Genomic DNA, 21343 nt, shown 5'->3' with positions numbered 1-21343 from the left:
CACTATACACTGAACGAAATCCCCCGCCTCGAATTGAATGATTATTGACTCATCCGAGCCCCATACCTATTTTTAGACACAATCAAGATGATTTTCATCTTCGCGAAAATCAGTTGTTTACAAATCACTCCGAATGAAAATCATACAGTCTTTAACATTGTACGTCAACCGTCATCCGGAGGCAGATGAGAGTAATAGCCATTCAAAAACCCGGGAAACCCGCGTCGAAGTATAATTCGTACCGTCCAATTGCGACGGGTTGAATCGAATGGCATGCTGTCAGATACGCAGTTTGGTTTTCGCAGAGCAAAAGGAACGAACGACTGTCTTGCGCTGCGCTCTTCAGAAATTCAACTTGCCCCTGCCCAAAAGGAGCAGATGGGTTTAGTGTTTTTGGATATTAAGGGTGCTTTTGACTCAGTTTGTGTTGATGTCCTTTTAGGCAAACTCCACGCAAATGGCCTTTCATCAATTTTTAACATTTGTTTGTACAATTTGTTATCCGACAAGTATATGAGTTTTACTCCTGGCAGCTTGACAGTTTCACGAATTAGCTACATGGGTCTCCCCCAGGGCTCATGTCTTAGTCCCCATCTTTATAATTTTTATGTGAGATACATTGATGACTGTCTCATGGAAAATTGCTCGTTAAGACAGCTTGCAGACGACTGTGTTGTTTCTGTCACAGGACCAACAGCAGCCGAACTACAAGGACCCTTGCAAGATACTCTGGACAATTTGTCTACTTGGCCCTTAAAGCTGGGTATCGAATTCTCTACGGAGAAAACTGAGCTGGTTGTCTTTTCAAAGAAACACAAACTTGCCAAGTTTCCGCTTACACTCATGGGTATGACAATCACTCATAGCATGTCTTCTAAATTCTCAATCCATTTTTTATTGAAAACTTCGAAAAGCTGCTTGAAGATAACCCTCAAACTCGTTTCATGAGTGTATACTACTGGTACATGACGCTGGAGGTCAGCCCACCTTCGGTTAACACCAACCGTGACAACTTCCTAGACTTCGACTGTTCCTCTGTAGTATTTGATTTGTCCATGAAGCAAGATATCCATGGTAGGGTGCAGAACAAACCACTTGGGCACTTCCATGATTCACTTTGGCATGGGGGGGGGGTTTTCTCGGCTTAATTTTCTGAAACTTTGCAATAAGAAGCATATCAGTACGACGCATGTTATGGCAAAATATGAGCTCTGTAGCTTTTAAAAACCCCCACTGCCGAAGTGAATCAAAAGTACCAAGAATAGGATCCGGCTCCCTATACCAGATCACTTTCGTTCAAAGTTTATCCCTCGCAGGTTTGCAAGTAAATTCGGGCGAGTCAGTGAGAATCGACAGTTCTTCACTGATGGTCCTTCATGCTTCAAAAGCCATGTTATGTATATGTTGCTGAGCTAGCAGCTATACATTACACCTTAGAGTACATCATTTCTCTCCCACCCGAGCACTTCTTCACTTTTTTCCGACTGTTTAAGCTCTCTGGAGGCTGTTCGATCAATGAAGCCGGTGAAGCACTCAGCGTACTTCCTGTATAGAATACGCCAAGCATAGTGTGCTTTGTCAAATCGCTCTTCACTATTACCCTAGCTTGGGTCCCTTCCCATTGCTCCATCCCGGGCAATGAGAAAGCGGACTCTCTGGCTAAGGTAGGCGCTAAAGAAGGCGATGTTTACGAGCGTCAAATCGCCTTCGATGATTTTTTTGCATTGGCCCGTCGGGAGAGGCGGAGAAATGAGTAAATGGCTGCTTTCCATATTTCCACAGGTGTCGAAAAAAAAACACGGTTTAAGGGGTTGGGAATGAGCCGTGGTTTCATTCGTGTCATGTGTCAGCTAATGTCCAATCACTATTCCTTAAATGCGCATGCCCACCGTATTGGGCTCTCAGAAAGTAATCTCTGTGTTTGCGGCGTGGCTTACCAGGATATTGAAAATGTCGTATGGGGATGCAGTGAGCATCGTGGCATCAGATCTGAACTGACTGAAACTCTCCGGATCCGAGGAAACAGCAGAACCTTGTTGGTGGGCCTTGATTGGGAATATACAGTGGCGTCTCGTCCTAAGGTGCACTTGGTGCACTGCACAGTCAAAGATTTCAAACTAACAAATTATATATATATATATATATATATATATATATATATTGTAATTCTCAATACTTCCAACATTCATAATGTGTAGTTGCTTGAAAATGTTGTTTGATTTCTTCACCTTCATCTGGTCCATCGCCCTCAGTGAACAAACCGTTTGATTCTCCCCCCCATGGTCTTGCTCAACCAGCAAGCGAAAACAGCGAAGCAAACAAGACAAACTGCCATGCGTCTCCATCGTATTGCAGAGAATGTTCATTTCAGCCGTGCACTCTTTCTTGTGCACGAAAATAGCGTGTATGGACACAGCAGGAATGTGCATTTGTATTGACATTTCTAGAGCAACAGTGGCGTTGTATAGGTAAAATCTGGTTCACTCCAATCTGTGCACCCGAGAGATAAATTGCCCATGACGCTCGCATTGGTTTGCAATAATTGAGAAAGCGCGCGCAACTGGCGTCACGACGTCTGCTGTTGGAAGAGAAAGCGTCAACGCCATACATGCTTTGTGTGTATGTGTGTTGCATGGAGCTTCCAGGTGTTGCGCGATAGTAGGCGCAATATTGATTGGAACCAATACTAGATGTTATAAACATATTGGCCAAATTGATTATGTTTTATCTTATTAAATACACAAAATTCATGTGGCTTTGAATTGATTTATAAACTATGTGTGAATATAGTTTTTCTAGCTCAACAGACCGACAACTGATAAATTGCGGTGGGCGTAAAGTGGGTTTCAGCGTTCAACAGTCAGTCATCATTTCACTTGAAAGCTTTGATGTATCCACAAAAGTATACAAAGAGATGTACCAGCGCTGGACATCGTCAAAACGCTAAGATATCGTGATACAATTGACAAGCAGTAAATAATAAGAATTATTGTATAGAATAACAACGTTAGGAATAATGGAGATTCGGAATTTCGCGAAAGCCACGAAATCTACGGAATTTATCCTTCATCGCGAAACTTGGAAAATAACGCGTAAATAGTTGAATTCTGAAGGTTTATATGATAATCTCAGAAAAGTTCAGATTTTTGCTCATAAGAATGGTTTATTTATTTGTAAGCCGAGTTTCATATAAAAAATGTGCTAATCGTTTAGTTTCAAGTTAAACGTCTTTTTTCTTGCTTTAAATTTGATAATATGATATTAAACTTATTATCTCAGTTCGCAAAATACGAAAAATGATTGAAATTTATGCATATAAAGGTAATTTTTACTGTAAATATACATTTTTATGTCAAATATTATCAAACTATGGAACCGCGATTAATACGCAAAATTTTTCTTTCATCGCCTTGGTATCAGCGAAATTTTGAGAATTTTCCTTTTCCCTAAACATTGTATATTGGAATCATCCAAAATTCTTAAAACTTACAACTAGTGATTGAAACGAAGAAAACAAACAAAAAATACGTCCAATAAGCAACAAATATAATAGCTTCCAGACACTTCAAGATTGCATACAATATTGGAAATTACATTTTAAGGTGTTAATAATAAGAAATTACATTTTAAGCTGAAATACATTTTAAAAAATCAATTGAAAAATTCGTATTCATAATTCAAAATAAACGGTTTGTGCGAGTCAGTGCACAGGTAATCAAATTCCTCACGAGACGCCTCTGGGAATATATGATTTTTATCTACCTGTTTTTGAAGCGTATCAATATCTGAGTTGGATTGTCGTTCGTTCCCCGTCTTTTTGTTTTCCCTTCAAATTGTCCTCATCTCGTCGTGTCTCCCACTAACCGTTTCTGTTTAGTTTCGTTACAGATCTAGACATCCTGTCTCATCAAGCTTAGTAGTCTAAGTAGCTTAAGAAATCCCGAAAAATCCGTTCCTTTCCTGTTGTATAAATGTATTCTCTAACCTTAAAACTTCCCCAAACTAACATAGTTTTTAAAATAAGTACAAATTTCAAAACGTAAATAATGCAAAAAAGAAAAGATTTCGGCTCTGTTATGCCCAACGGCGTCCGAGCCTGCTAAATAAACGAGTTAAGTAAAAAAAAACTACCAACTCAGATCAAACAAAACTCTCCATTGCTTGGATTTCGGCGAGATTGCATTGCCTTCTATAATAAGGAGATTTAGCAACATTGAATAGACAATTATTTTTTTAGTAAATAAGATTGTATGAATGCATTGATCAAAACCGGTTGAGGTAATTTAAAAGGAATTTGCCTTACTGTGCAACGATCTATAAGAAATAAATAAATAAAAAATAAAGCCACTACTCATCAACAAAAAAATGAAGTCATAGCGTCATCAATAGTTAATTTGTCCTCTGCAGTATCAAATAAAAAAAAACATGAGAAAAATTCTGTAGCGTGTGTTATTTAATCTTAGTAAGGGCCTTCCTTAGCATTGTGGTTAGAGTCCGTGGCTACAAAGCAAAATCATGCTTAAGGTGAAGATGAATCGAAACTAAACGTCAAATTTTCAAGAGCACAACTCTAGAGAACCGAACACCCATTTGAGCTGAAAACTTAATCGATTGGTCAGCTAGTAATCAATCGATTAAGTTTTCAACTTAAACGGATGTTTGGTTGTCCAGATTTGTGCTCTTGAAAATTTGAAGTTTGGCTTCGATTCATTTTCACCTTAAGGTGAATTGTTCGATTCCCGGTCCGTCCAGGATCTTTTCGTAATGGAAATTTCCTTGACTTCCCTGGGTATAGAGTATCATCGTACCTGCCACACGATGTACGATGCCGCACAATATGCTCCCATGATATGATTTTTTGTATGAAAATTTAAAATAAATTGTATGGCGCGTTAGAAATCTACCACTTTGCGTATGTCGTATATAAACTGTACAAGTTAGATCATATCCCTTTTTTTCACCACATGTTTACATATGTTTCATGAAATAATGTACAAAGTTTCATCAAAAATAATCAATTGGATTTTTAGTCATAGCACAATAACCGAAGTAAAGTCAGCATTGTTTCTTATTTAAATAAAGTGAATTTTCAAACTTCTATGTTTAGAAATATAAACATGATTTTCACCAAACAAAAATAAAAACAAGCTCAATTGAATTATTTTTCCAAGATTCAGTAGAGTTTTTAGAATATTCTTTACACAAAACTATTGATTTTGCGGAAAGTTAGGTGGATCACAGGTGATCCAAAAATAAAATAAAACGACTTTTTTGTCAATTCTGTTCTAACCTGTCTTTTTGAAAACAAAACTATCATCATATATTGGAGAATGATTTTAAGTTGGAAAGAAAATTGTAAGACGCTGAGGACGATCAACAAACCAACATACTCAGCAATAGCTATAAGCACGGTATGACGGAGTAGAACATTGGCCCGTTGAATACCGTTCTGTGCATATATTAATGATCATTAAGATCATTTAAATGCACTAAACATGTGTTTGCTTGTGTCTCAAAAAAGACAAAAACTTCTTCCCAGTTTTATATTTTCCTCCAACATTGACGAGAGGTGTGCAGAACACACTGTTCAAATAGAATGTATAAGTAAAAGCAATGAAATGGAAAAAATATTGATGCCTCTTTTTCACCCTAGTTGCAGTTATCTTCCTGATGGATCACAGGTGATCCATCAAAATACATATTTTTCTCAGTTCTATTCATATTTTCGAGTAAAACTTTACAGCTTTTGTTCTGGTGATTTATCCAGATATCACCTTTTTCTATTTTTAAACTACGAAAAACCTCATGGGAAAGAAAGGGTTAACTAATTGTGTTTTGTTCTTGCATTCTTCTACTTCAACAGATTCGTCTCCTTCTTCCACCGAAGATAAAATCCAACAAATGGTGTCGTCTAATCGTGCAACGCGAAGGGCGCGTTTAAAGTCTATCTCTCTTGACTCGGATGGAGCTCGCATTCTGGAGGAAAATTTTGCAACCAGTATCCCGGTAGAGGAGTTAGTAGAAATTGCCGCCAATCAATCGCATCACTTGGTTTCGGGAAACCAATTGCAGCTGCCCTCACTTAGTCAAAGCCAAGCACAGAATGAAAATGAAGAGTGTAGTTACGCATCTTACAGGAAACAGCGCAATATATTTAACTTAACGTTGAATCTGAATGATAAGGATGAGTCTTTGATGGCAGACGACGATTACAAGTTCAATGAGTTCTATTTTGAATACTACGACTACGATGATGAGGAAGATGAAGAGTATGAAATGGAATGTGGGGCCTCTGGTTCAAGTTATTCCGAGAAACGAAAAAAGCAGCATTCTCAATTGCAGACTCCAAAAACGCCAACACTGACCCAAACTCGCAAGAAAGCTAGCTCACTCGATTCAGATCAGTCTCTCAGCTATATGCTCCCGCAATCGGTTAGAACGCAAAGTGCAATAGATAAAAGTGAACATCGAGTCAGCAGTACTCGATGTGCAATGAATCCCTCAACGGCTACAATACGCACATCTTCGCTGTCTGTACCAACGACTCCTAAAAGGCAGCCATACCGTTTGCCGCAGCAACAATCACATGGCAAGTATAAACAGAACCGTTGCATGAACGACAGTACGACAAGTATCAATAATAGTCCCGCATCCGAGCGACATCTTCTATGTGGCTTCCAACAAAAACTCGGAAGTTTCGAGGAAAATGCTGACATGTATCACAGCAACGTAGAAAATGACGGTAAGTCCACTGGTATCAAGGCTCCTTATTCCAATATGTCACAGCAGAGAGAACAAAACTTAAGTGTTTCTAATGTTAACCTAAAAACGTTACCGGAAATCACACCAGTGTGTGATTTTGCAAATAAATCGAACGACCAGGTCATGGCAGAAAAACCACCGATTCAAACTATGAATAAAAGTCGATCTAGCATTCTACAGCGCAGAGGATCCAATCATAGCCTGACATTGAACCTCGATGCTGCTACGGGTGGTAATGGATTATCAAAAGGACTGTCAGCTTCAAACTACAGTTTGGGCAATTTAAAAGGATCTCATTTGAGTTTGGCCAGCTCTTCGTATAATCTTCAGCAGCAACAGAACCAACATCAAAATGTTCATCAATCTGGAGGTGCTCCAAATGTGCAGACAAAGAAGAATCTCCTACAGCGTCGAGGCTCGAATACTAGTTTAATTTTGAACCTGCAGGGTTCCAATAGCAGTTTAAACCGGTACAATAGTCACAGTTCGCTAAATATTCAAAATCAACAAAACGTTCGTCCGGCTAAAAAATGTCTCCTGGAAAGGCGCAATTCCAACACGAGTTTGACACTCATCAATATCCAGAATCGCGCACTTTCTGTATCAAATTGTAATCTTCCGGGGTCTATTTGTAGTCTCAACAGTATGGCAACATACCAGACACAAAATGAAGCGCTGATGTTGGAAGAGGAAGAGATACAGATGTCGGTGAACAACAATCAGTCGAGTTGCTGCGCACGGGCGGCGGCCGGTGGCGTGTCCAGTGAATCTCATCTGTCGCCAAACTGTCAGCAGCACGGGGGGCGGCGGAAATTCCTAAGCTCGGATAGTCTGCACAATATTACCAACTCGCGAGCCGGCTGCTGTTGTCAGCAAAAGGAAACCAATATGGACGCTCCCCACATGTGTTACCATCGCGGGCAAATGAGTAACTATGGAGGTGAGTCGCAATGTCGATTTTTAAGGCTCAAGAATCCATCATTCAATCATCAGCAATAATCGAAAACTAAAAACCAGTTTTTTCGTTCAAATTTTCAGTGAAACCCTATCATTGTAATACAGATAGTAAGCGCAATGCAATGGTAGATTTTTATGAAGATTGTTTAAATTTTGAGCAAAAAAAAACTGGTTTTGAAAATTTGCAAAACGATGATGGTTATTTTCCTCTTAAAGGTATGCTGTTCCGCTCAAGAAAAGTAAAAAATTCTGCACAAGAAATGGTCAAGAAATTTCCTACAGTGAGCTCCATTTGAAATGACATTTCTTTTGAAATGCGTACTGCGATCAAAGAAATAGGTATGCTTTTCTTGAGCATTTCTTGCAAGAAATTTCCCACGCATCGAGATAGGCGATTACTTTTCTGTTGAAGTGCATACTTCGCTTAACACTATACACCCGATTTTGTTTTTGCACGGATTTTTTACACTACCGTGCAAAAAAAGTTTCCATACATTTTTTTCCGCCAAAACTTTAATTTTGCATGGAACGTCGAGAAATGGTGTTACTTTTTTTGCACGGTTTTTAAAATTTTGAACTGAAAACTTTTTTTGCACGGTACTCATCCCCCGTGCAAAAACAGAATCGGGTGTACATATATGGTTCGAGTAGAGTGTTTGATAGTAGGCAATGCGTACGGACGGTCGTTTATTTTGTTCTGTCACAATTTTTATCGTTCTCTTGAATTTTCAATTTGGCCGGCCAAATTAAAGTTTGGATGACGAAATATTCAAAAAATCATTCCTTGTTGAGCTACCGTGCGAGACAGTCGATAGTTCTCGTGTGTGTCCGGGTTCACCCCAGTTTTTCCAAATCTTTGGTATTTCGACGCCTATTGCAAAGTGTTTTTAGTGCAGTGAAGAGCCTTAGTTCGGCTTGGAAGCGGAACACTTTTGGCGAAGCCATTGTGTTGCCGATTAATCGAGTTTTGCGCAAAAGTATTGAACGTTTTCGCCATTGCGTGGTTATTTTCCGATCACGTGTATCGTAGAAGACAGCTTGCACCTCGTCCCGTGTGCTACCTGAGTGATCATCGTTTGTGGTGTGCATATAGCGTGCACAGCGGTGCGCTCTCCACACCGACAGTGGTCACCATCGTTATCGACGCCTGTGTTGGTTGGTGGCAGGCAGTGAGAGACCAACCGCACATACACCGTACCAGCGAACCAGGAACCAGACCGTCCTTTTTTGATCACGTGTATCATCGAAGGCAGCTCGCACCCCGTCCCGTGTGCTACCTGTGTGACTCTGGTTCATCAGTGCGATCATCGTCTGTGGTGTGCGTATAGCGTGGACAGCGGAGATCAACCACACATCTACGCGTCCCAGCGAATGGTCGTACGTTACTTGCTACCTCTCCCCAAGCGTAGACGCCCATCGGTTACAGCATCAACGACGCCAGCGTGGATAGAGTAAAAGATAAGTACCTCTCGTTGTCCTTCTCCTCTTCACGTCTTTTTTGATTAGTTTTTACTGCGTGTGAAAGTTTTCCCTCTTCCCTTTCCCCTTTGTATGTTTTTTTTCAGTTTGATTCAATTTCCATTTCTGTGAATAGTGTTAGTTTGAGTTATTCGTGCGCCCTTTGCGGTGTTAAGCTACCGCAATGGGTGTAGATGATGATGGCGGGGGAACGTCGTATCCCCTCACTGAGTCTTCGAATGTGTTGAACCAACAAAACACAAACACCTCTATGCCCAATCCATGTGTGTCCCCTCAATCTGATGTATCTCAAATGGACACCAATATTCTACCATCTCCGACGTCCCCTCGCCTCAAGGCCTACCCGCCCGACTCTGGTGGGCCTTTTGTTGTTTTCTTTCGATCCAAAGGCAAACGGTTGAACACTATTCAGATCAGTAAGGATCTGACTAAGCGATTCTCTTCCGTTGTCGCCATTGACACAGTGGGTTCTGGTAAGCTGCGCGTCACCGTCAGTGACCGTAAACAGGCCAATGAGATTGTGGCCTGTGAGCTCTTTACTCGTGAGTACCAAACTTATCTGCCAAGCCATCGGGTTGAGATTGCGGGAGTGGTCACCGAAGGCAGTATGACCTGCGAAGAATTGATGCAGGGTTGTGGTCGCTTCAAAAACCCTTCTCTCCCATCTGTCCCCATACTGGAATGCAAGCAATTGCATTCCGTATCCCTGGTGGGAGAAAAGAAGATCTATTCACATTCTGAATCCTTCTGTGTGACCTTTTCCGGATCTGCTTTGCCGAATTTTCTTGTAATCGGCAAACTTCGTTTACCTGTGCGGCTGTACGTACCGAAGGTAATGAATTGCACAAATTGCAAGCAGCTGGGCCATACTGCCCAGTATTGCTGCAATAAACCTCGCTGTGCTTCTTGCGGGGAGAGACATGTGGATGGTGCATGTAGTATACCGCCAAAATGCGTTTATTGCAACGAAAGTCCACCACATGCCCTCGAAAACTGCCCGACGTACGTACGCCGGCAGCAACATCAGCGACGATCATTAGAGCAGCGCTCTCGGCGTAGTTTTGCCGAGATGTTGAAAAAGGCTGCTCCGTCTGCTGAATCCCAAAATATCTACTCTTCTCTGTCTCTTGATGATCAGGGCTCCGACTCTGAGGTTGGTGAAGGAATTTCCTTCGTTTTCAAGGGTTCATCGAGGAAGCGTGTGAGACTCCAGAGACCCACAAAAAAGCCTCGGAATCTGTCTAGCAGTGATGACCCACCAGCCATGAAAAATACTAAGCCTGTCGCGAAAGTCTCAAAGCTTTCACCTCCTGGATTCAAACTCCAAGAGGAAAGAGACTTTCCGCCACTACCGGGAAAATCTAAAATCCCAAATATTCCAAAATTTCAAACTGCTCAGCCAAAAGAAAGTTCGCATTCGGAGCCCCTAGGGCAACCTCAGGGCATTCCAATGTTTACGCTTTCTGGCATTGTAGATATCATCCTTAATTTCTTCAATGCTTCTGACCCAGTGAAGAACATTGTCAAAGGATTGCTTCCATGTGTGACTCCTCTTTTGAAGCAACTGGCTTCTAGAATGCCCCTCCTTGCAACGTTCATATCTTTTGATGGATAAATTATCCACAGAGGTCGAAGATATGATTTCTGTTCTACACTGGAACTGTCGTAGTATTATGCCTAAATTAGATAGTTTTAAATTTTTAGTTAGTAATTTACAGTGCGATGTTTTTGCGTTATCAGAAACATGGCTAACACCTGATGTGACCCTTCCTTTCCATGATTTTAATATTATTCGCCTGGATCGATCCGACTCATATGGAGGAGTGCTTTTGGGGATCAAAAAGCATCACTCGTTCTACAGAGTCGATCTGCCGCCGATGTCAGGCATTGAAGTCGTTGCATGTCAGGTGACTATCCGAGGCAAAAGCCTCAGTGTCGCCTCCATATATCTTCCTCCGAGATCGGCGATATCTCGCAGAGATCTCTCTCACATCTGCTCTGTTATGCCTGAACCACGGTTGTTCATTGGGGATTTCAACTCCCACGGAACAGGCTGGGGGGAACTGTATGACGACCACCGATCAACATTGATATATGACCTCTGCGACGACTTCAATATGACAATTCTCAACACTGGGGAAGTTACACGAGTGGCACCTCCAGCTCAAGATGGAAGTCCTAGGGATAGCCGTTTAGACCTCTCAATATGTTCAAGCTCGTTATCGCTGGATTGTTCATGGAGGGTAATCCAGGATCCCCATGGTAGCGATCACTTGCCGATCGTAGTTTCAATTTCCAATGGAACACAACAGTCTTCATCCATCGATCTCGCTTACGACCTCACAAAGCACATAGACTGGGAAAAGTACGCGGAAACGATCATTGATGGAGAACAAGCGGTAGAAGTACTTCCTCCGTTGGAAGAGTATCGCTTTTTATCCGAGTTGATTCTCAACAGCGCTCTTCAAGCCCAACGCCGTCCTGTGCCTGGTCCGTCGGTTCGCAAGAAGCCTCCCAATCCGTGGTGGGATGAAGAGTGTAAGGCACTCTATCGCGAGAAATCCGCCGCGTTTAAAGACTTCCGGAAACGTGGTTCAATTGACAACTATGTGCGCTATTCTTCCCTTGAACGCAAGTTTAAAAGCTTGATCAAAGCGAAGAAAAGCGGTTATTGGCGTCATTTTGTGGAAGGATTATCACGTGAGACCTCGTTGAGAACGCTTTGGACCGTCGGAAGAAGAATGCGTAATACATCGTCGGTTAATGAAGATCGAGAGAGCTCTCCTCGGTGGATTATCGATTTCGCTAAGAAAGTTTGTCCGGATTCCGTTCCTGTTGATCGCGTGCGACGAGATATTCCGGTGGATAGGGACGCCATGGATAGACCTTTTTCGATGGTTGAATTCTCACTTGCTCTCCTTTCATGTAACAATTCCGCTCCAGGAATGGATCGAATCAAGTTCAATTTGCTTAAGGGCCTACCTGACGTCGCAAAGAGGCGCCTATTAAACTTGTTTAATCACTTTCTGGAGTGTAACATTGTTCCGGATGACTGGAGGCAGGTGAGAGTAATAGCCATCCAAAAACCCGGGAAACCCGCGTCGAACTATAATTCGTACCGCCCAATTGCGATGTTGTCGTGTATTCGCAAGTTGTTAGAGAAGATGATTCTCTTTCGGCTGGATAAATGGGTTGAATCGAATGGCATGCTGTCAGATACACAGTTTGGTTTTCGCAGAGCCAAAGGAACGAACGACTGTCTTGCGCTGCTTTCTTCAGAAATTCAACTTGCCTTTGCCCAAAAGGAACAGATGGGTTCAGTGTTTTTGGATATTAAGGGTGCTTTTGACTCAGTTTGTGTTGATGTCCTTTCAGACAAACTCCACGCAAGTGGCCTTTCATCAGTTTTGAACAATTTTTTGTACAATTTGTTGTCCGAGAAGCATATGAGTTTTACTCATGGCAACTTGTCAGTTTCACGAATTAGCTACATGGGTCTCCCCCAGGGATCATGTCTGAGTCCCCTTCTTTATAATTTTTATGTGAGAGACATTGATGACTGTCTCATGGAAAATTGCTCGTTAAGACAGCTTGCAGACGACTGTGTTGTTTCTGTCACAGGACCAACAGCAGCCGAACTACAAGGACCCTTACAAGATACTCTGGACAATTTGTCTACTTGGGCCTTAAAGCTGGGTATCGAATTCTCTGCGGAGAAAACTGAGATGGTTGTCTTTTCAAAGAAACACAAACCTGCCAAGTTTCCGCTTACACTCATGGGTAAGACAATCACTCATAGCTTGTCTTCTAAATATCTCGGGGTCTGGTTCGACGCCAAATGCACCTGGGGGAAACACATTGTGTATCTGACACAGAAATGCCAAAAACGAATCAACTTCATGCGAACTATAACCGGAACATGGTGGGGAGCCCATCCGGAAGATCTGATCAAGCTGTACCAAACAACCATCTTGTCGGTCTTAGAGTACGGTAGCTTTTGCTTTCAATCCGCAGCGAAAACACATATGCTGAAGATACAGCGGATTCAGTACCGCTGTCTTCGCATCGCGCTAGGCTGCATGAACTCGACTCACACAATGAGTTTAGAGGTACTTGCAGGAGTACAGCCCCTGACAGATCGTTTCGCGGAGTTAACACTCAGGTTCCTCATCCGTTGTGAGGTTCTCAATCCATTGGTTATTGAAAACTACGAAAAGCTGCTTGAACATAACCCTCAAACTCGTTTCATGAGTGTGTACTACTGGTACATGACGCTGGAGGTTAGCCCATCTTCGGTTAACACCAATCGTGATAACTTCCTAGAATTCGACTGTTCCTCTGTAGTATTTGATTTGTCCATGAAGCAAGATATCCATGGTATACCAGATCACTTTCGTTCAAAGTTTATCCCTCCCATGTTTGCAAGTAAATTCGGGCATGTCAGCGAGAGCCGACAGTTCTTCACTGATGGGTCAAAAATGGATGATATCACTGGTTTCGGTGTTTACAACGTTTCTCATAGCGCCTCCTTCATGCTTCAAAAACCATGTTCTGTATATGTTGCTGAACTAGCAGCTATACATTACACCTTAGAGTACATCAGTTCTCTCCCACCCGAGCACTTCTTCATTTTTTCCGACAGTTTAAGTTCTCTGGAGGCTGTTCGGTCAATGAAGCCGGTGAAGCACTCAGCGTACTTCCTGAATAGAATACGCCAGGCATTGAGTGCTTTGTCAATTCGCTCTTACACTATTACCCTAGCTTGGGTCCCTTCGCATTGCTCCATTCCTGGCAATGAGAAAGCGGACTCTCTGGCTAAGGTAGGCGCTAAAGAAGGCGATGTTTACGAGCGTCAAATCGCCTTCGAAGAATTTTTTGCATTGGCCCGTCGGGAGACCTTGATCAGCTGGCAACAGAAATGGAGAGACGGAGAAATGGGTAGATGGCTGCATTCCATATTTCCACAGGTGTCGAAAAAGCCATGGTTTAAGGGGTTGGGCATGAGCCGTGATTTCATTCGTGTCATGTGTCGGCTTATGTCCAATCACTATTCGTTAAGCGCGCATACCCACCGTATTGGGCTCTCAGAAAGCAATCTCTGTGTTTGCGGCGTGGCTTACCAGGATATCGAACATGTTGTGTGGGGATGCGTTGAGCATCGTGGCGTCAGATCTGAGCTGACTGAAACTCTCCGGATCCGAGGAAAACAGCAGAAACCTGTCAGGGAAGTGTTGGCGGGCCTTGATTTAGAATATATGAATTTAATCCATCTGTTTTTGAAGATCCTATAACATTTCCCCGAATACCATTACCCCGAAAACCATCACCCCGAAAGTCAATACCCCGAATGGTCAAGTACCCCGAAAACCAATACCCCGAAAACCATTACCCCGAATAGTCCGTTACCCCGAATACCATTTCCCCGAATGGACCATAACCCCGAATTTTCTTGGCACGAAAAATTGAAGATCCGACAAATGAATCCCATATACCTATTTCATAGAATTTTGATTTTCATTTGAATTTTTGTTCTTAATGTTATCAAAGATTTATTATTCTTTTAATCAACAGCTATTCTTCATGAGCCAGGTGAGAACCCAAATTTTACTCACAGGCGTGTACTTGATTTTGTGAGAATGATTGTGTTCACAGCAATAAATCATTTTTCGAACTGATGATAATGCTGACATGTTAATATTAGAGACATTTCCCGCCCTCTTTCAAAAGCGTTATATTATTTGGTAATGTATAATTATATTTTTATATTGCTGGAGGCAATGCGAGTTCAACATATTCTAAAATGTCATTAGACTATGGTTTGAAAAATGTCAGATGAAAATGTTAACTGATATTAAACTGACCACTATTTCAAAAGTACATCGCTAAAGAACAGCCTATGATAAAAGAAGAAAAAAATCACTGTTGAAAGCGTCAATAATTATGATGCCAACAATCACTTTGCTAGTGCAACTTCCGAAAGAATAGCCGATAACTAAAAGAAGGACAAATCTCTTCTTGGAAATTGTAATACTGACAAGATGTAATACAGACAAGTAATGCAGGGGCTTATTTTCATTTATTTTTTGAAGTCACTGCCAACTTTGAATTTCGCTCAAGACAATTTGGCAGTCGATTTTTTTACCGCTATCGCTCAAACTTCAACTCAAACGGTACAACTCGAAAGAACAGCCTATAACTCAATGAAGAGAAAATCATTGATTAAAATTTTTACACTGCCATTATACAACCTCGAAAGAACAGCCGATGTTTGAAAGAATAAAAAATCACCAATAGGAATAGTAGTAACTTAACTCTCCCTTACTCGATATTCTGTATCTCGATATTTCCCCTAACTCGATGGAATGCGCGGTCCCTTCAATCTAGCATACTATGATCCCTCTGTAAGTTGAAACCTCTCTAACTCGATGTTCCCTAACTCGATGCGATCTGTTTCAGTTTCCTATGCAAGTTTACCTCTCTAACTCGATATTTTCATGGAAATTTCCAAATATTCTCCAAATGTTCATAAATTTCATAAATTTGATAATTATGATTATAGTGATAGTAAAATGAAGGTTCACAGGTCATTTCAGGGTGATAAAAAATTAAATTTTTGAAGACTATGCAAAAAGTGTCACGTTGGCAAATGTACAAAAAATTTACTATTTTTCACATTTAATTTACTATTTTAAATGTACTTTGTCGAAACAATCAAAATTTCGAAAATTGAAAAAAAATGTGTTCTGTATCTCGATACCTCCCTAACTCGAGGATCCTTTCAATATCGAGTTAGGGAGAGATAACTGTAGTTACTAAGCCGAAAACTTTCAGGCTCAAATTCGCGAGCTTCCTTGAAGAATTTCTTTCTTCTCATTTTCGGGGAAGTGTCGTATTAGGGGAACTGGTTTTCGGGGTAATTTACCATTCGGGGTAATGGTTTTCGGGGTAATGTGTCATTCGGGGTAACGTTGCATTCGGGGTAATGGTTTTCGGGGTACTGGTTTTCGGGGAGATGGTTTTCGGGGTAATGGTATTCGGGGAAGTGTTATAGGACCGTTTTTGAAGCGTATCAATATCCGGGTTTGATTGTGTTCGTTCCCTGTCTTTCTTTTTCCCATTCAAATTGTCCTCTTCTCGTCGTGTCTCCCACAAACCGTTTCTGTTTAGTTTCATTACAGATCTGGACATCCTGTCCCTTCAAGCTTCATCAGCTTAGTAGTCTAAGTAGCTTAAGAAATTCCAAAAAATCCTTTCCTTCCCTGTTTCAAATGTATCCACTAACCTTAAAACTTCCGCAAACTAACATAGTTTTTAAAATAAGTTCAAATTTCAAAATGTAAATAATGTAAAAAAAGAAAAGATTTCGGCTCTGTTATGCCCTACGGCGCCTGAGCCTGCCAAATAAACGAGTTAAGTAAAAAAAAAAATATTCAAAAAGTGGAAAAGCATTAATAAGAGGTGTTTACAGTATAAAAATATGGAGGACATTCTGTTTAATTATTACCGGTCGTAATTGTCCTTAGTTTGGCAAATCAGAAAATTCATAATTGCTTCGTAGTGAATCCGGTTGGTGTGATTTATTGGAACATTAACCAGAAGATGACTCAAGCTGTTGGATTTAGTGAATTATACAGTTTTATTCAAAGAATACTTGTGGAAATTAATGCCTTCGTGAAATCAAGAAAAGCAAGATTCAAGTCGCCTACGCTGGGTTAAACGAAGCTTCATCTGGCAGCTGCATCTGGTTATCTTTTTATGAAGACATTCAAAAACACTCGGTGAGCACATTCCTTTTATCTTTTAACTTTCATCTCTTTTTTGATATGTAATATTTGTGAATTAAATAAATAAATTATGAATGGCTCGTCACCCCGCGTGTCGGCAAAAACTTTTATCAAAAACAATCATTAAATTACAATAAAAATTTTTTTTAACAGTAATATTTGAATAGTTCGTCACCACAGGTATTGACATACATTTGCCTACTTTTATTATGAAGCCATAAACATAGTTATGTATATTAAAATCAAACTTTCATGAGTCGCATCACTTACCAAGGTGAAACCTGATCATGTAACTTTTTAACCCTTCCCACTAACAAAAATCCTTCCTGCGACAACCGTGGAGATGCAGAGGTGATCTCGGTCTCTAGTAACAACGGTAGTCACACGAACATCCCTTCCCCTCCTCGATGACCGTAAGGACGTGACCGGCGCCGTTATTGACTTCATTAAATTCGGAGTTCTCGAATTGTGCACTGCACATTGAGAATGGTTAGCTAATCCCAAGCCCCGTTCATTTGTTCTCTGTGCAATTTCGATTGTTCTTGTAACACGGAGTAGCAACTACGAATTGTAGGTCATCTATGCTTATGCTTATGCTTAACACTATATACGGTTCGAGTAGATCATAATTTAAAAAGCATGTATATCTCGAAATCCAGGAGTCTGTCAATTTAGAAAGATGGTGGCTAGTGCTAATTGCTTATAAGCTTACGCTCCCTTCAGCTTGGCATCTTTCTTTAAGACTATAATTATTTTACCAATACTAGTCCTTCATGTGCTCCTCACGTCTGCGCCCAATGTCGACAGCTTCTCTGTGCCATGCATCTGAATCGCCTTTGGAACTTCGGCATATTTCGAGAGTCATGTCTAAGTTCACCCGTTCCAATGTTTTCGGTTTCGGATTTTGCAAGATAGCTGGCTTTGATAAATAGGTATGTTCTCATAATGTGTTCAAAATTCAATACATGCGCTTTAATATTCATGGTGTCTGTTGAGCACCATCACTTTTCGACGAATCCAACATACACCAATTCATTTAGATATTGTAATGCAGTTTTTGGTCTACACACAGAGAAATATAGTGTAGACTAGTGGTCCCGGCAAACGTCGTCTTGCCATCAAGTAAGCTGTAAAAAAAATGACATGCAATCTCCCATAGAAAATGACTCGTTAGTTTTCTTCCGCTTTAACGACTATACCGAAGACTTTCTTAAACTTCTTCTACGCACGAACACGTCGGAACCCCTGGCAAATACAATAGTAAAAGAATTGTGAAAATTCGTTGAATCCTTCTCAAGCCATTTCGTGACATACAAACACCACTCCTTATCGGCTTATCGGAAATTTTTGTTGACCCAATCATTACTTCCATTTATTCCTACAAAATAAATTGTTGTTTCTAAACATTTCTCAAAATATCCAGCTGTAAAAAACAAAAAGAAAGGAAATTGAAACAAAAATATAATTAGTCGAATCTAAAATATTATCTATATTGAAGTAACAAAGAATGTGTGTTGAAACTAAAACCAGAATTATGTTATTTTTAAAATACTCTTCATTATTATTAACAAAACCCAAGCATTGATTTGAAAATTACTTTTTAATAAAATTTCTACTTTTTCAATGTACAAGTACTGCCCATAACTGCATATTTGTAACATTCGACAAAAGTAGGCATTGAGTAAATGGAATACCAAGTGTGCATTTTATGGCAGTATGGGAGAAAACTTAAATTTCTAAAAATTACAAGGAACTCAAAAGTGCTTATTTGAGGCTGATATTTTGTACAACTCATATTGCATACTAGATGAATAGTCAGTTTTCCAGTCAATATTGTTTCGAATTACTAGATGTAAGCTATGAGTAATACCGTAAGGTGGTTCCTGGAAGCGAAAGGTATGAGGCCAAGGGTAATGTTGTGCATTCTTTATACACCACACACATACCATGAGCTGGTTTCAGCGGGCCATCGGTGGTGCGGCATCCCACATTCCCTGAGTTACATTCTCAGGTGTCTGGTTACAGATTTCTGCCTTGAAAAAGCCATAAGGGTTTTGAGGGCTGTTTGGGCACGTCAGGAGTTGATCATCAATATTGACTTCCTTTTCCCGATCAGCCTAGATAGCCGCGTAGTGTCGGTAGCGGTTGTTTCAATTGGCTAAGAATTAACACTACGGACTGCCTGTTCCGATGGTAAAAGTCCACCTCACAGGTGACCCCTAATTCAAACGGCTTTAAGCTTACCGTGCCTAAGAATGAATGGAGCCTGTGGAGTACCAGGGAGCCCTCTGCAGTATTATGCCCTTGTGCTACCCGGAGCAATGGTGCAGGTAACCTTGTGCTTCTCCGAAATAATCGGCTGCCATTCTTCAGACTCACGCCTGAGGCTAAATAAGGGAAGGGTTATTAATAAGTTGTAATATAGATTAAATATCCACATTTATGGTTTCGCATTATGCGTTTTACACAGAGTATTTTGTGCTTTTTGGCGTATTTTGGCGACTTTTAAGAGATACTGTTTTTTCGCTGCTGGTCTTTTTCGTGCTGAGATTGCAAAAAGTTTAATCCTGCCTAGTTTGGGTAGTGCTACGGTTAGGATCGCGTAAATCAATCTTCAGCATAAAAGAACAGCAACGATCAATCTTTGCAGACTCATGCAAAATTGTACTGCTCAAGCGGCGCTAGTTCTAAAACCTTACTTTCGTAAGTGAAAATTTTTTTCTAGTTAACCTTGTGGACCCAGTGTTTGCTACTTTCGTATACAGGAAATGGCAAACTCTGCCTCGTGCGCGCTCGTAAATAGCGCTATCGTTGCTACACTCATTACTGAGTTAACAATCAGAGATGTATGTGCTGTCACAATTGATGTTTCTGTTGGTGACCTTAATAGGAAATACGTCTTTCGTTTTGTGGTGTATTAACCACATGATGAACCATCCCCAACGGATGATTTCAAACGAGTTGTCGTACACTGCCTATGAAAAGGCCTTCTGCTGATTGTGAGCAGTGATGCTAATACTAATCTCATCATCTGGAGCAGCTCAGATATCAATTTGAGAAGCTCCGGTCTGATGGAATACTTAAGTAGTTCAGATCTTGGATTACTTATTATAGGAAATTGCCCAACCTTCATGGTATCTGCTAGAGAAGAAGTGTTTGACATAATGCTCTGCTCGAACATAATCAGTCACGAGTTGACGAATTGGCATGTATCAGATGATGAATTATTATCTGATCATCGCTACATCTTCTATGAACATATGAATGTAACTGCGCAAACTTTGCATTTTGAATACTCCACAAACTGGGAATTGGTTGTGACCAAATTCCATGGATTCTCTCCGTCTATTGGAAATCCTAGTGATTTGGATGTTTCCACTTCTGGTGAATTGGGACACAATTGCCCTTGCTCCGAAAGATCTAACAATTGCTTGTCACTTACCTTATAGCAAAGTTTCTATACAACTCCCTTCATGGGAAGATTGGACGTCTGGCTATTTGTAAAGGAATATGTCAGATAGTCTGACTGCTTTAAAAGATCATGCTTCGGCCATTCTTCCATCGCTGGAAATGAATTGGCTGATGAGCTATCTCGTAATGGAGCATCGCATGACTTCATTTGCCCTCAGGCAGCTATTTCAATTTCGAAGTGCTGGGTGAAGCTTCAGGAATTCTTGGGCGGCAACTCAGTGTTAAATTCAGTTATTATAACTTAAATATAAATTTCTAATTCACTGTTTCGGATTTTCCAATAATTTTAAAAACTCGACTTTTCACTTTGGAGTCACAGATCAATCTGATCCTATTTTATTCCTCGAGATCTCAACATTCACTCAATTCACTCAGTTGAAACGAACCATGATTTACGAAGGGTTTGTATTTAACACCGAACACGTTACACCTTTCAAATGTTCGAATGCGTGGACGCAACAGTCCTCCCTTCTTTGAAAGATTATTCTTAAAATTAATATTAGCTTTTAAATTGATTTCTGAATGTTCTTTTTAAGTACATGAACTATTTCTTTTTTTTTTACTTACTAACTATTTTCGAAAGCACTTCATGCAAATATTTCTTTAATATCGACTACTTCACTTCACATCATGCGATTTAGTGTTCTGGATTCTAGTTCGGCTCCTAGTCATAATCATTCCGTCGTTCAATTTCTGCTGCTTCGAATTGTTGGAAGTATGTCCCTCAGTTTCATCGGGAAACCCTAGAAATGGTTCTTCATCAGACTCAGAACAGCCCTGAAATTCCATTCTGTCTGGTTCCGTGGCTGCGCTTTCTTCGCTGGACCTCTGGAAGCACTAGTGTTGAATTCTGGTGTTGAGAATAGGGAAGCTTCAACTGACTTCTGTGA

General features: G+C 40.6%; 2 protein-coding genes across 3 annotated transcripts in view; one reads left to right on the top strand and one right to left on the bottom strand.

Moving 5' to 3' along the window:
• Positions 1-21343, bottom strand: part of LOC5564742 (plexin-B) — a 177726-nt gene that overhangs the window by 79280 nt on the left and 77103 nt on the right. The window lies entirely within an intron of this gene.
• LOC5574833 overlaps positions 1-21343 on the top strand; it is a 76555-nt gene that overhangs the window by 32937 nt on the left and 22275 nt on the right. Inside the window, exon 3 of the mRNA XM_001661603.2 lies at positions 5864-7702. Coding sequence (XP_001661653.2) covers positions 5864-7702 — 1839 coding nt within the window. The remainder of the gene's footprint in view (positions 1-5863; positions 7703-21343) is intronic.

This window comes from Aedes aegypti, chromosome 2, assembly GCF_002204515.2.
Source record: "Aedes aegypti strain LVP_AGWG chromosome 2, AaegL5.0 Primary Assembly, whole genome shotgun sequence".
Classification (NCBI taxonomy): Eukaryota; Metazoa; Arthropoda; class Insecta; order Diptera; family Culicidae; genus Aedes; species Aedes aegypti.
The sequence above is the reverse complement of the archived record's forward strand: the minus strand, read 5'-3'. Positions and strand labels throughout refer to the sequence as shown.